This window comes from Pezoporus wallicus, unplaced genomic scaffold (assembly GCF_028554395.1).
Source record: "Pezoporus wallicus isolate ANWC-B61680 ecotype Strahan unplaced genomic scaffold, APGP_CSIRO_Pwel_v1 contig_6155, whole genome shotgun sequence".
Taxonomy (NCBI): domain Eukaryota; kingdom Metazoa; phylum Chordata; class Aves; order Psittaciformes; family Psittacidae; genus Pezoporus; species Pezoporus wallicus.
Window position 1 is genome coordinate 1,134,851 of NW_026637610.1, and position 16,305 is coordinate 1,151,155.

Here is a 16,305-nt window from a genome sequence, read left to right on the forward strand (position 1 = left end):
TTTTTTTTTTGCTGACCAGCTGCCTTCTTGCAGAAGGTGCAAACTCTATTGTTTTTCATGAGGATCTAGGTGTTTCCTGATTGGAATAATTGCACAACAGTTTTATTTCCAATTCAATCTGGGGAAAAAAATAAATAATGAAATAAACTCTGAAAACATTTTATTTGGAAGGGAAAATGTTTCAAAAAAAACTTGAAATAGGTTTTTATTCAGAAAATTTGTTAGAATATTTTAAGAATTAATCTCTGACTGGAATTTGATCAAAACACCGTGTTTCAACAGAGCCTTTTGTTACCTGCCCTTTATTTGGTTCTCTTGCTGTTGATAATTTCCTTTAAATTGGAAAATGTCTCCTTCTGAAGCCAACTTGTTCAAGTACATTACTAAACAAGTCTATTAAATTTGTCTGTTTTCTTTGTAAACATTTCCTATAGAAATTACAGTGAATTGTGTCATCATGCAGTTATGACTTTGGGGTAGAATCACCATTGGTTTTTATTGAATGCTTCAAATGTAGTGAATATTACAAATATGGATGAACAGCAAGATACCTTTCTGAAGACAGTTACTGTCTAAAAGACAGGCAGGTACATTTGGATACATCATGTTTAGGAAAGGAAATATTTTAATTCCTGGAGAACTGGAACAGGAAACAGTATTTGGATGCTGTTCTCTGCGCTGGCACTGACCCATGTAAGAATATGATGCGATTTCTGCTGGCTGCTGTTTCTCTGCCCGTAATTTATCCGTCATGTCTTGTAACCAACAGTAATTTCTTCTTATAGCCACTGACTAAACCAAAACTTTAACCTCAGCTGGGAGTCTATACATAAGAACGATGGCAAACTTTTGGGTATGGGTTTCTTTTAAGCAAGATACAACTTGTAATTCAAAGCTCTTTCATGTGAAGGGAACAAAGGGAAACTGGTTATGAAAAATAACCCAAGGGAACCTTTTTGACAGTATTTATACAAGAGGAGAATCTGTAGGTATTGAGATCCGAAAGACAAGCTTTTCTCTAGTCATTTCATACATACTCATGTCTATAATCAAGGACAGGTGAAACTAGCAACCTGGAAATGATTTAGTTTTAGTTCTGCGAGTAGTCCTTAATACTCCATTGAGCATTCTCTACTCAACAGGAATGCTTAAATGCTTGAAGGTAACATTTTGTTGATTTCAGTTTGTGAGATTTCTGTGTTCTTTAATGCAGGATTTTGGTACAGCTCATATATTTTTGTGAGCTTCACCTCTTTATTATTTTAGCATCTTAAAATAGCTTTTAATTCTTCATTCTTGAGACTGCTAGCTGGCTAGAGAAATACTGCCAGTGCTGTACAGACAGCTGAATGAACATTGAAAGACTACAGGTCAGAGTCAAAAGAAATTGAGATGCCTAAAAATTGGAGAAGATACTAGACAGCCTGTTCTTGCTGTGTTCCACAACCCTAGCGTTGCATGGTCCCGTACAAGGGTCTTTCAGCCTCTAGGGAACAGAATCTACTGTTACTCTGAATCCATCAGTGGTAAGCGCTGTGAGCTGGGATTTGCCCTGGAGAACTTAACTGCAAAAATTTCACTGGGGACAAAGTTTGCCTCTATTGAATGAGCTTGTATACTCAAAGGGTAGAAATCTTTTACATGGAAGTTTGTCTTTCAGGTTTTTGTATTACTTCAGTCTTTATGAAAGTGCTGGTGAAGTAGGAGGTATTTGGCCATATGACAAACGTGCCAAAGAAGTCAGTGATATTTAATTGGAATGTTGAAAATTATTTTCCTATGAGGGGCCTAAATATACAATTTAAGGAAGAGCTGAAGAAATTTTGCCAGCATTATGTTTAATTTGTGCTCACCAAGCTTCTACTAATATCATTTTCTCATAGACAGATCAGTAAATACAGGTTTAGGTATCTCCTACTGCAAGGAATAACCAAAGTTACTCACTGTAAAATCCTTCTATAGTAGTTTAAAGACCATTAGCATAACATTTTGATCTCCATTTGGCATCTGTCGGACACATGAGCCTCTCATGCCAGCCTTTGTGTTGATTTAGAGTAGTGAACTGGAAAGCTGAAATAAGAAGTGAAGGAAATCCACAACATGGATTTAAAGATCCATCCAGGGATCTTTATACGAACTTAATGGGGTTCAGCCTTCAGAGTGTGATGTCCATTTTGAGAGACTCTTGTAATGACTTGATAATAGAAATTTTGATCTTGAAAATGAATCTTGGACTAACTTCATACCTCTCAGTAGTCTGACAGATGTAAACAAGGTGTAGCTAAAGGTTTCCAGCCTGCAGTTTAACACTGCTTATGTTTGATGAGGAGTAATAAATTCTGAGCTTGTTGTTTGAAATGACCCAGCTCCATAAACTGGTGTGACTTGTTAAAAGTACAGTCCTGAGCAGTTGCACAGCGTTATGACACGCTGGATCTTAAAACAGCAAAAGAAATAGGCCAAGCCCCAAAACCACAAGTAGAGGCACTGGGATGCAGGGATGTGCTTTTGAGGTATGTGATGTATGTGCAGACTACACTTGAATTTCAGAGTATTTTGGCTGTATTTATTTTCTGCACAGATGAAAGAAATTATGGGGAGGTTATTCCTGTAAAGTTCTTTTAAGGATTTGTTTGTTTGTTTGTGATTTAAAGCTTGCCTCCTTGTTATCACCTGTATTATTACTGGGTTTCATTTTCTGTCTATATACTTCAAACAACTCCCTACTCCTAAACCACAGGGGGTAGCATATCTGTCTTGTCTTCAAGGTACCCGTATGTGATTGATATAAGTTTACATGCTGAAATAAATCTCTGTGGCATTAATTTATTGTAACTGACGGTTGAGCAGTGCAAAAATGTGTGATCGGTACAGATCATGCATTGAAAAGGACGAGTCAGTGTTCTGGCAGGTCTTGATGTTTTTTTCCCCAAAACTTTCTCATAAATAGCTGCTGTCAGCCTGATTTAACAGTAATTGATGCGTTCAGGGATGCTGCGCTGCTCTTCTCATTAGCGGAGCGTTAGAATTCTTGTAAGATTTGGTTTCCTTTGGGCAAGAGGAAGGGGAGGGAGCAGGCGGGGGTGCCCGAGTATCGCCGAGGGCATCGTTTTAACCAGCTATTTCCCGAGTTCCACTTCGTGTGTGTGTGTCTGTGATCGGTGACAGCACGTGCCCGCTCCTGCCCGGGTCTCTTACCGCTCCGCCGAGAACAAAAAGTTGGGATCGCGCCGCCGGTGACTCGGGGAGGTTCGGCCCCGGCGCAGCGCCCGACCGCCGCCGCCCTGAGCCACGGTGCCCCGATACCGCGCTGTGGGGCGGTTCGGGGTGTGGGGGGGTGCCTCTGGGGTTGCCCGGGCGCCGCCGCGCGGCCGCCAATCGCGGGAGCGCGCGTGCCTTCCGCCTGCCGAGCCCCGCTCCCCGCCCGCTGCATCCCGCCGCCGTCCTCCTCCGCCGCCGCCGCTCCCGAGCGGGGGGTGCTGCCGCCGCCACCGCCTCCCGGGGCGCAACGCCCCCCCCCGCCGACCTCCCCCCGCCCCAGCCCGCCCCGCCGGGCTTGAAGGTCACCTCGGCCCGCCCGCCGCTCCCGAGCCACTTTCCGCTCCGGCTGGAGAGTGGCGGCGCCTCCATCCCCGAGAAGGTGCCTGTGTCCGGCCGGTGCCGGGCTCCCGCCGGCCGCAGCTGAGCCGAGCGGAAAGCCGCTCCCCCTCCCTCACCCCTTGCGAAGGCGAGGACGGCCCTCGGGGTCTCTCCGCTGCTCGCGGGCGGGCCGGGCGCCCCGCTGCCGGTTCGCGGCGAGCCCAGGGGCAGCCGGGCGGCGGGGCGCGGCATGCGGCTGTGAGGGCGGCGGTGCCTCCCGCGGGGAAGGGGCTGCGGCGGCGGCGGGGAGCCGCGTCCCCCCGGGACTCGCCTGACGGGGCCGCCCGCTCCGGACGGGAGACGCGCCGCGACCCTTCGCCTCCGCTTGCCTCTTTATGGTGAGTTTCGGCTGGGGCCTGGCGGGAGGTTCGGGGCCGCTTGGTGCGGGGCACCCGGCAGGTGCACAGCGGCAGGGGCTGCGCCCGGCCCGGCCCCGCTCCGCCCCGCCCTGCCCTGCCCGGCCGGCAGCCGCCCCCGAAGAGCCCGGTCGCCACGGCCGGAAAGTTTCATGGCGGAGGGTTGCGCGTCCGCGGGGAGTCCGCCGACCGGGGGGGACCGGGGACCGGGCGCTGCGGTGGGAGCCGGAGGAGAGGACGCCCGGCGCCAGCTGAGGGGCTGGAGCGGCCATCCCCGTGCGGCGGGGCGGGCTGAGCGTCCTCCCGCGGAGCGGCGCGGAGAAGGGTGCTGCCGGGGGAAAACGCTGGCACGGAGGTGGCCCGCGAAAGACAAGAAGAAAAATGGCCAGTTGGGTTTCAGCTGAGTTACTGGTTAAAAGAGTGCAGGTGTTTAGCTGCTGGGGAACTACTTATCTGTAAGTCGTCAACGTTTACTTGTTTTAAAGGCGATTCATTGTGCCATTTTCTCCTGTAATTTTCTGTCAGGGAAAAAGGTGCCAGTGTTGGCTATATACGTGTTCACTATAGGTGAAACCACACTGAAACCTATAGGTAGTTCCACCTAGTGCCGTTCCTCGGCTGAGGCACGGTTTGGCAGTGCAGAGGGGCACACGTTCTGCCTTTCCAAAATCTGTGATATGGCTGTTGGATGTTGTGCTGCCAACTCAACGTGGCAGCAGATGGTGAAACAAATGTTGTCTGAAGTTTGACTCTGGAGTGATTCACAGCAGCGAAGTGTGAAAGATCTTGTTCAAATCTGCAGCTTTTGTTTATCTGCTCTCTGAATTTCAAATGTGGCAGAGTATGTTAGGTTCTGAAGGGGTTCAGTGATGACTGTTTTTTCACTTTCAATAAAATTCAGCTTATTCAAGATGATTTAGATCGTAAAATACAGCAGGCACTGACGATGGTGTCCCAGGAATGTCAAGTCCCTTCCTTCGCTTCTTACTTCAAGCTTGATGATACTTCAGAGAGGAAGGATACTGTATGTTTTATTTGTCATTGAGCAGCGTGAAAACAATTGTATGTGTGGGCTGTAAAAGTAGAAGCCAGATTTTTTCACTCTGTGGTAGAGACTGATGGTTGTGAATGTCCTACAATCTAAACTGGCATGAGTTAGTTCTCATAATCAAATAATGATTTTTTTTTTTTTTTTAAAGACCAAATAGTTGCAGCTGCTTGAGAAAATACACAGTGGGAAGAGTGGCAGGGGTGCATGTGTGTGTGAATTTTCAATGCGTATCTCAGTAGATCATTTAGTTTTTAGAAAAGTATTTGCTATCCCATGCTCCAGTTATCAGGATTATAGTAGCAATTCAGAAGGGCTCAAACTATGGCATCTTAAATTTATTTTTATTTTCTTTTACTTAAGTGATTTTGTGTTACAGAATTTTTGGGGAACTGTTTTTATGTAGCATTTCTGATTATAGTCCAGATCTAGTACCTATCTTATTCAGGCTTTGAAGGCTTGGCTACCCAAGTTTCATTTACAATTTATTCTTCTCATGAATATACTAGACGAAGGATTTGGCATTTCCTGAGATGAAGTCTGTGTTTATAGTGTCAAGACTATATTTCTTTTTTTCTATTAGTACATAACTGGCTATCAGTGATACAGCTGACAAATGCAATGAATAAAATGCACAGTACTTTGATGACTTTTATGGTTCTTGTAATTGAAGTGCTTAGTGTCCTTGACGTGATGAGGATGCTTTTCTGGCTTTCATGAAAGGGTACCTTAAATGACAGAAATACTAGCAGGAGTCAAGTGTCGAGGAGGAGAGTGGGATTGTTAATTCCCGTATGCGTAATGTGATATATTTCCAGTACAGAATATGAGTGCACATGTACAATTACAAGGTCCAATTTCCATCACTGTGAATTATTATACTGTTGCCTACACACTCTGCACATATGTAATCCCTTACTAACCTGCAGGGCTGTTTTGCTGCAAAGGAGGGAGGATGTGATGTCCTCAGGCTATGGCTGCTGGTCCTGGCAGGTTTTGAAGCTTCTCCTCTCTTCCCAAGATGCGTACCTCCACAAAGTCCCTTTGAAGTTAAACATGGAAGAGCAGGGCTGAAGGGCACTCAGCCACTCCTGTAGTCAGTCTTTCTGCCCAGGGCAGGATCAGCTCATACCTGTGTCATCTATGATGAATGGCTGGGTACTTTTTTTGTTCCCCTTCTCTTTTTTTTTCTCCTTTTGCTTTTTTTCCCTTAATCACATTTTTTTTTAGTATATGTTCTTCATTCTTTTTAAAGAATCTTGTCTCATTCCCTACAGTCTCTCCCTCTGGTAGACCAGGTCAGTCTCTCTCCAGTATTTTGTATTGCTCTCTAGGGGACCTACAGCTTCCCTGCCAGCCCGATGTATAAGCTGGCTGTAGCAGGTTTTGCCTAGTTTTTAGGAGGGATTTAATGGAAATAGTATCCTTGGTCTCACTTTGTGCAAACGGGCAAGCTTTGTTTAAGAGATGTACAGTATTCACTTACGCTGGGCGAAGTTGAGCTAGTTGGAAACACAGGACCGATGAGACCAGTGACTGAGTTAAATAATTCAACATTTTAATTTATCACGCTGTAGTTTTAAAATGGCATTATCTGATTTGTAAATGTAATCGTAAGCATTATGTATTGTAAAGATAGAACTAGTACTGGCCACAAGAAGAAACGTTATTTTTGGTCATGGAAGGCATGGCTACATTAAGCATACAGTTGTCTGAAAGGTGTATTAGTCTGAAAAGGATGAATCTTCTGTAATTAAGATTGACTGTAATGCTACAGCTTGAGAGAAATATAGTAGCTGGAAAACGTGGGGTTTTTAAACTGTGTCTATTTTGTGCATCTGTCAGAACTCTCTCTGGGACAGGCTGGGGATGCTGTTGGTTTATGCACCTTCGTAAAAGCAGCATGTGAATAAAGCTGAGGAGTTAGGGAACAAGTGAATGATCAGGGCTTAAAGGAGTAGCCCACAGAATATGAGGTAGCCTGACTGTTTATGGTCTTGATTGTGAAGATGTCTCAATTGCCATCTGCAGCAGCCCTTCTTGATATGGTTGTGCAGAAATTGAGCTGCAATATTTCCTGAGAGCAGAAAGCTTCTGTCTCTGAGGTCCTTTACCAAGTCATTAATGAGAAGTCATTTTTTTTATTCTTGCTCTTTGTTTTTAATTCTTTGCTTAGTTGCACATTTTATGAGTAGTTCAATCCTTTTAATTAAATAATTGATTTCTTTTTTTTTTTTTTTGTGACCATAATAATTTTGCAGTGGGAATCTCCTCAAAATGTTACATTGTCTATTCTTGAATATATTATCAGTACATATTGGGTTTTATCACCTCTTCTGAATGTATGCTATTCTGATTGAACAGGAAACTGCTTATGAAGTTCTCTATCAGTATTTATTACACTTTCCTTTCATAACTGTATTATTTTACTAAAATTTAATATGCCAGAAATACAACTTAACTGCAAATCAGATAATTTTATATGTGTCCTATAAGTTGATGCACTGAAAACTGAACGAAAATTGAAAAGAAGTTTTACCTGACATGGGAGAACACTTTTGGGGTGCTGGGTTGACCAGTGATGTTTTACAGCAGTACTAAAGCATGTGTGACTTTCTGAAGAGCACGAAGAAGTGGTTCTGTTTGATTGACACGGATTGCAGTTAGATACTGACCAGTAACAAATGCCAGAACTATGCTTCTCATACTTTGAAATACTGTTTTTTGCCAAGTAGGTGTATTTTAATGTCTGTTACTATTCTGCTCCAGATTTTGTTCTTTGCAAAGAGCCTGTCCAGAGATAAGAATCTTTACAAGTGGAGTTTTTAATAAATATTTAGAAATTCCAGGTAGTTTCTATTGGCTCTTGTCAAGGGGAAAGAAACTGTTGGGTTTTGCAAGTATGTATCTTTCAGCAATTTACAAGTTGCTTGAAGTGTCTTAACATGAGACACATACCCAAATCTAAAGCTCTGTGAGGGTTTTCTCAAAGCCAGTTAAAAAACCCAGAACATTTTGGAGTTTGAATGCAGCTCTAAAATCCTGTGTTTCCAAACAGCAAGATGTTATTGCAGCTAATGCCTTGATACGAACAAGGTAAGCACACAATTCAGGTGCTTTAGTACCGACCTATGACAGGTGCTTTAGTACCCGCCTATGCAATTTGGTGCCCTAAAATGAAGATAGCTGCCTGGAGTGGGAAGTGTGGCACAGACTGGGAGTGTCCGTCAGTGGGAGATTGACTGCAGTCACTCAGGGAGGCTTTGTAAAACTGACCGAGCAAACCCATATCCATTAAAATAATTGCCTTTTACTTCAGACAGGAAGGCATAAGGGAATGTGGTTACAACAGGTTGAGTTGAAAGTCTTGCATTGTGTTAAAGGGCAAACATGCAAAACTAACACGCTTTGAAGATGAATGGCACAACGACTGCAGGGCCAGATGCAGCTTTTTGTCACCAGCATTACAAACACTGTAAATATATATACATTTTCTCAGTTGGCAAAACACTTGGTTTCAACCCTCCAGTGTATACCCCTGGCCAAGAAAATTAAGGTTACAAAAGAAGAAGTTATTCCAAAAAAAGGAATTACAAGGATACAGTTTAGAATATGTTTCAAGCAATTGTTTTTTTTTTTTTTAAGCTTCTCATCTTTAAACAAACAGTAGTGAGAGCTGGAGTAAGTAAATCTCAGCTTTCTTCTGTGTTTTGTAGTTCATTGATGTTGAGTCTGTCACAGTGTTAGTTGTGACTCAGACTTTTCCTTTTGGGCATTTATTAATCACTTTTCCATTGGATTTTTTTAGAATCTAATAAAGCATGAATACATGATAACATACTTATCTTGCTGCAGACACTCACAGGATCTTGCTCTTCTGATTGCTGTTCCAAAGGTTTTCTAGCGCTTTTATTGTCTCTGAGTTCAGGCTCTGTATTAGATGTGAGCAAATATTATATGATCAGAATAATAAGAAGCTAGCCTGAAAATAAGAAGATGGAGGGTCCCTTTTTACAAGGAGTCACATGGAAAAGGCAAGGGGTCATGAGCACAGAGTTACTCCTGGGGACATTCCAACTGGGCACAAGAGGAAAATTTTTCACACTGAGAACAACTAGCCATTGGAATAATCTCCCCAGGGAAGTGGTGGATTTCCCCATTGTTGGATACTTGTAAGATTCACCTGGACAGAACACTGGGCCATCTAGTCTAGGGCATGTTTTGCCAAGAAAGGTTGGACCAGATGATCCTTGAGGTCCCTCCTAACCTGGTGTTCTGTGATTCTAGGATATGTTTTTTTTTCTTAATAAATTTGTGAAACTTAAACTTCATATAGAAAATCTTAACTGTTTTAAAGGTGTGAGTATGTGAAAATGTGGGCAGGAAATTTAGGAGAAGCTTTAAATGGGGGAATGCTACTATTTCAAACTAACGATTCTAACAGCTAAAGCAATTATAGAAGAACACCTGTGTACAGGTGGAAGAAAATACAGTCATACTGGACAGTTGTGTTAAAAACAACAGGAAAAAAGTTTTGCTGTGTGGAAGTCAACACCATCAATCAACACCCGGAGAGAAAACATTATTAGGTTTATATGAAAGAGGGTAGATTTAGATTAGACATTAGGAAGAAGTTCTATCCTGTGAGAGTGGTGAGGCACTGGCACAGGCTGCGCAGAGAAGCTGTGGCTGCCCTATCCCTGGCAGTGTTCAAGGTCAGGTTGGCCAGGGCTTGGAGACACCTGGGCCTAGTGGAAGGTGTCCCTGTTCCTTGCAGGGGGTTGGAATTTGGTGGTCTTTAATGTCCCTTCCAATCCAAACCAGTCTATGATTCTACGTACTACCCTGGTGGGAAAGGTCAATATAGTTGCAGTTGGTTTCCTTGAACCTAGGTTGCTCTGTAGTCTGATGTTTTGGTCTTTTATGGCTTTTTTATCTTTCAAATACCTGTAGTTCACACATGAGAAAATACATGCAGAAAAAAAAGTCACGTGTAATTCTGTTGTCTTACAAAAACTGACCATCTCCTGTGGAGTTTCTTATTTCGGTAACCAAATGACTCTTAGGTCTTTGAGAACCTCAAACAGATATACAGCCCTGCATCTAAACCCAAAATGTTGTGTGATTGTCTTGTTGTCTTGAAAAAAACGTATCTTTTGTATGTTTGTTCATTATATAAAGGTAGTTGTCTTCCACAAAAGTAGTTTGGCTGATGAATAGGAGTTACTTTTCCTCTGGATAGCCAGCTCCTGAGTTTCTGCTTGTAACTTTTAAATTTGTATTTTGTTAAATAGGTCATAGATGTCTGCTTTCTTTCTTTTTCTTCCTCCCGCCCCTCCCCCCCCCCATGTGTTGTAGAAGATTGACATTTGATAGTTCAGGAAGAGAGGAATTATACAATGTTGAGTGGCACTGATCCAGGAAAAAGACTTGATAATTGCTGGAGCCAATACTGGGATCTTTGTCCACCCTGGCAAAAAAAAATCCACTTTTCTCACAGTTAGGATTTTTTGGTAAATTAAGGATTGTGTGATAGTATGCAAATACTCTGTTGAGTGAATGAATTGAATAGTAAATGAAGGTCCTGTAAACAGTCCCTATATGAAAATACAGAATATAGTATTAATCCCTGGGTTCAGAATATTATCTTCTGTCTTCAAATTTATGTAATTCTGTAACACTTTCCCCTGGGATGCAGCATAGTCTACTCAGTCCTTGTCTACAGAGCTTACAGTCTTGCTTCTTTGGTGGGAAAAGATGCTGAAGCATCAGTTTCATGCTACTGGGTGCTTGTGTCTGATCAGTGTCACAGGAAATAATTTTATTATATATTATCTACTATTACAGTGAAACTCTACAATTTTTCCAACCCCAAAACAAAACAGAACCAAACCCTTACTCCACAGCAGACAGTCTACTGTGTATGTGAGTTGTTACTTAAATGTCCTTTCCTCCAACATCAAAGATGACCTACCTAAAATGTTGTCTACCACATGGTGATATCCATTTTAAGCCTGTGACAATATAAATGCTAAGGAAGTCCCAGAGTGCAGTTTGAATTGAGGCACACAGAGTGACCCAGCAGGAAGATTAATGGATCTAGATAGCCTCCTGGTCGTTCCAGGATATTAGACCTCCCTTTCCCACTCCTTAATTTAGGACACTCCAAATGGCTTCTTCACTTCATGATGACCTCTTCTCTGTTGCCATCGTGATTGTACGTTAGTCTGCAGCTGACTCCACAGGAGACCGATTGGGTTTCCCCTGGTCATTACAGGTATTGAACTCTTGCCAAATACCAAAATCGTCCATGTTGCATCTTTTGTACACTTATTTCATTGTGAAAGTCCTTAACTTAAAAGCAGATTCCTTCATTGTTACTATTTTCTAATCCCTGATACCTACCCTGAGTTTTTGATTTGTTTCTGTTTTGTTGTTTCTGTTTTGCAGTGTTGCTTTTGTTTTGATTCAGAACCCAATCTCTGGCTGCAACTGATTATAGAATCATAGAATGGTTTGGGTTGTAAGGGGCCTTATGCTCACCCAGTTCCAACCCCCTGACATGGGCAGGCACACCTCACACTAGACCAGGTTGCTCCAAGCCCTGTCCAACCTGGCCTTGAACATTGCCAGGGATGGGGCAGCCACAGCTTCTCTGGGCACCCTGTGCCTCACCACTCTCACAGTAAAGAATTTCTTCCCTATATCTAATCGGAATCTCCCCTGTTTAAGTTACTGAGGATCTTATGCCACTGTGGGAAAAATAACCATACAGCCCAGTTGTCAGGTGGAGCGGATGAGGGGCTTCCCAGGTAGCCTAATGCACAGAGCACTCTGGGGTGTGAGATACACAAGAGTAGAATCTTCTTTCATTGTATAAGCAGTATTCTAGAATTGTATGTTCTTTGATACTTTGATTCCTGCCACTGTAAAATGCCTTCAAATTGGTTGCTTTGGTGCTGGTATGATCTTTCGTCCTCGTTCTGGGAACTGTCATATCCAATAAGCTACCTGATTAATCAGTGCGTGTTGGGACATACTGGTTCAAATAGGCAGAATGATACAGGCAGGTACCTGGGCCCCTTTAATCGCTTTGAGCATAGTTTTGTTTTCAGCAATTGCCATTTCACTGTAGCAAAGTACATAATCAACTCTTGGTGGTAACACTTCTTGTTTTCCTTTTATTTCTTTTTTCTTTTTAATGCGGTTAGCATGAGGTTTTCCCTTTTCCAGTGTCTCAGTCCTTGTGGTTGTATTCTTGCCTTTGAATCAATTCAGACTGCTGTTTTGCTGTAGCCAGAGAACCACCTTTCTTAAGATATGTATGTTTGTTTGAACGTGAGTGCATTTTAAAAAGGAATTGAGTGTTGCTGGAAGTCTCAGTATGTGCAAACTTCTCTATGGAGGAACCTAAATATTTTATTATATTTTAAATATGAGGGTGCTTTTTTGCTGTAGAGTATCCAATTGTTTATCACAATAAACTTCTGGTACTGGGATCTAAGGAGTTCTGCAGGACTGTAGGAGGTCTCTTGGAGCTGAAAGGGATGGTGAGGTCATAGTACCATCTCTGAGTACTAGGTAAAACCCTGTTGTTACAGAAAAGAAATAATATTAAACGGTTTTTAAACAGAAACAATTAGTGATCAAACTTAGGAAGATACTGTTTCCTTACAAATTTTATACAAAGCATGTAATATTAAGCAGTAATAGATGATAAAGGACAAGATAATAAAATCATCCATTAAAATAAAACCAAGTATTTAAATAATTAGACATAAGTGAGTCATAAACATCTCTTGTTATAATGAGAGGTGTCCATTGTTTTTGTTACAAGAAGCTGTAGTATTGTTCCAGTTTCTTTAAAAATCAGATAATCTTTGCTTTTGCACTGCTAAGTGTTATATTCTTATGCTAACTCCTCTCTTATTAAGTTCAGTTACGCTGATGCTGTGGATGTGTGTCAGTTTTGACTACCATCAAAAGCAAGGAAGCCTTTCATGCTCAGTTGAAGGGGTTTCCCCATCTTCTAAAATCCAGCATGAGTGTTGCACTATCCAGATATTATGGTCCCCATTTGTATCTAGTAGAAGTATTTACACTTTGAACAGAAAATATTACAAAAAAAAAAAAAAAGTGCGGTTATCTCCTGATTTTCCTGTGTTCTTTTCTGTTGGTTCTGGAACTACTGAGGTAAAACCGGCAATTAACAGTTTTATTTTTGCTGGTATTGCAGCTGTCTAGTTCTTCTAAACTTGCTATTTATCAAAGAGATAGGAAAGTTTGCATGAGGCATTGTAAAAACACCGAGGTGTGAAAGCGCTGTTGTTCTGAGCAAGGATTCAGAATGCTCACAGTCTTTTTCACAGTTTATTTTTCCCAGTTTGCCTGTGACAGCAATTGCAGGGGGAGGCCTGTACATGCAAATAACCATGTTATTGTCCCCAGCCAGCAACTCAGCCCCACAGAGCTGCTCCCTCCCTCCTGGTTGGATGGGGGAGACAATCGGAAGATAAAAGTGAGAAAACCCTTGGGTTGAGACAAAGGCAGCTTATATTGGTAAAGCAAAAGCCACATACACAAGGGCAGGAAGGTGTTCAGCCATTGTTAGTCATGCATCATGGTGACGTGGGAAGACAGACACCATCACTCTGAACATTACCCCTTCCTTCTTCTTCCCTCAGCTTCACATGCTGAGCATGACACCACAGGGCATGGGATATCCCTTGGGTCAGCTGGGGTCGGCTGTCCTGTCTGCATCACCTTCTACCTGCTGTTGCACCCCAACCTCCTCACTGGTAGGGTGAGGAGCAGAAGAGGCCCTGACTTTTGTGTAAGCGCTGCTCAGTGATGACTAAAACATCCCAGTGTTATCAACACTGTTCCAGCACAAATCCAAAAGACTGCCCATTACCAACTACTGGGAAGAAAATTAGCACTCCCAGTCAAAACCAGCACAGTTATTCACCGTGCCAATTGCTTGACTTGGAGGAACTTGCTGGTTTTAGAGTTTATCAGTACTTTTACAGTGGGGAGTAAAGGGCAAAGGATCACTAAACTGGCAGTTTAACACATGGCAAAATCCTTCTTTTAGAAGGGACACCAGTGCATTGCTGATGAGTGTTGCTGGGGTATGTTGGTAACATCATACGTTACAATAGTTGCGCACATGCGCATAAACGTGCACACGCAGAGTACCAATGTGGTACATACAGTACCAAATGTTCTGTGTCTCCTCCTCAGAATGTCTCAAATCTCTGGCTTATGTTTCTGATGCCAGAGGTTGAAGTTTTTAGTGTGCTGCATGGAAGACAGTGGGCTGTACTGATAGGAAGTGTGCGTGGTTGTATTTCAGGCTTACTCTAGATAATGTGGATTTTGGAGGAAAGTTGTAGAGTATTCTTGTCTCCTTGGCTGCTCTTCAGCCATTTTTTCTGTAATTATCAGTAGTACCAATAATACAGATAAAAATCAAGCCTCTTGTCAGTTAATAGTAATGCAGGTAACCAGTGCCTTCTTTCCCATCAGTACTGTTATCTGGGCTTGAATGGCAAATTCATTTTACAGTGGCGACCACAGAGTTCGAATTCTGATGATTTTGTCAGTCTGTGTCTTGAACCGTGGTGCAATTGATCTCTGACTGACATTGCGTGCCTGACGTCATGGTGTGCTGTGGTTCTGTTTGAGGTTTTTTATTGCTGTGTTTGGTGGGCTTTGTGTTGTTGAATAAAAGAATAATAGGGCATGAATAATATCAGCGTTGCTTTATAAACATCTTAAAACAGATGCAATTCTTATTGAATATATCTAAAAGCCAGTATAATGCTTTTCTGTGTTAAAGCTTTGCAAGCAAGCAAAATAAAGGAAAATAAGGAAGTTTCCTGTGGTGTTAAAAGTAACAGACATATTTTCCTTTCCATATTTGCACTGTTAGAAAGTAGTAGACTAAAATGTGAATCCAAATTTCTAAGGTAAGTATATTCTACTGAATAGTACATTTTACAATAATAAAAATGTTTTACCCACTGAAGTGTTAAATATTTTGTCACTGATTATACAAGAAACAGAAAGATTGCACACTTAATTTGTAATGTGGAAAATTTCTATTTATTAACTTTTTCTCAAGTGAGGATATCTTTCAGTTTCTTAGGAGTTGTTTATATTCCAATACAAATTGGAATGAAAAAATTATTGTTGTCGTCCCTGGAATAGTTTTGTTACGAATTTTCATGGTATATGATCATATTGTTCACAAGAAAATTACAATACATGCAGGTAGGGTAAAAATTGAAAGCATGTGAACCCAGGTGATGAACTCTTTCTTTCTACTGATTTCTGACTTCCGTTTGCCAAAATGAGACTATTCAGCACCTTCAGTTCTTTGTGCTTTGCTGTGAGTTAACTTTGCCTATATAGGAATGTTCTTTTAGTTGCATAAGTGGATGCACCTTTATCAGCTGAGGTAAATTTTAGGCAATGATTTGGTTTCTTTATTTCTGTAAATGTGTTTAAATGAAGCACTGCACCTCTAATATTAGCAGATCTTAGTATTGTTGTCTTTTAAGCACATCTTTAGTCCATGTCTATTTCACATTGCCATAAGAAATGACTTGCTGCATTACACAGTACTAACACCTCATACAGCCTTTGCTGTTCATTTTGCTATTTAAAATGCATATAGTTTGTTCTCAAGTTTCATCTTCTTGGAAGATCTCCAAAGTAAGTCTGAAGAGTTACAAACTTTCGCTCATTTAAATCAGTAGGAAAGAATACTGATCATAACAAGGAAGAACAACACTGTTGGTTTCTTTTAATCTTCTATCGTGTGGGCTCCTCTTGTTACCTCCTGTGTTAGTTTTGCCAGTACACATGAGAGCAGTTTATGGTGGAGCTTGAACCATTGAGGATCACTGTGCTTAGAGTCCTCTGACTTGCTAAGGGAAAAGCTGGTCTGATTTTTCTTTTTATTTTCATTAATGTCTCAGGCCTGTTACTTGTGCAGTGACTGTGGTGGTAGTATCTGAGAATGGGGAAAACCGGTGATACCATAGTCAGAGACGGGCTTTGGGGATCTCCAGAGGATGTACTTTTTCTCTCACTCCACTGAAAGGCTGGCTATGGATTTTAAGAATTTGGAATGACATTTTAAAGAGTAGGACGATTTTAGCGTAATAACACATTCCCTTTTTTTTTCATTTTAAGAATTTGCTCTGCTGATGTTTAATATATAAGTGTAAATAATTTAATAAAAACTGTCTCAAA

The 16,305-nt window shown here is 41.8% G+C and overlaps 1 protein-coding gene across 22 annotated transcripts in view; it reads left to right on the plus strand.

The window, feature by feature from the left end:
• RBFOX1 (RNA binding fox-1 homolog 1) overlaps positions 1 to 16,305 on the plus strand; it is a 1,274,017-nt gene that overhangs the window by 376,057 nt on the left and 881,655 nt on the right. For 2 of the 22 annotated variants that reach the window (XM_057406620.1, XM_057406629.1), the window contains exon 1: positions 3,839 to 3,977. The exons of 14 other annotated variants lie outside the window; for them this stretch is intronic. In XM_057406620.1, the coding sequence (XP_057262603.1) occupies positions 3,975 to 3,977 (3 nt within the window). In that variant the 5' untranslated portion in view covers positions 3,839 to 3,974. Of the gene's footprint in view, positions 1 to 3,838; positions 3,978 to 4,320; positions 4,451 to 4,926; positions 5,020 to 16,305 lie in introns of those variants that run through there. 6 more of the 22 variants (XM_057406614.1, XM_057406617.1, XM_057406607.1 and 3 more) reach the window with 5 other exon arrangements.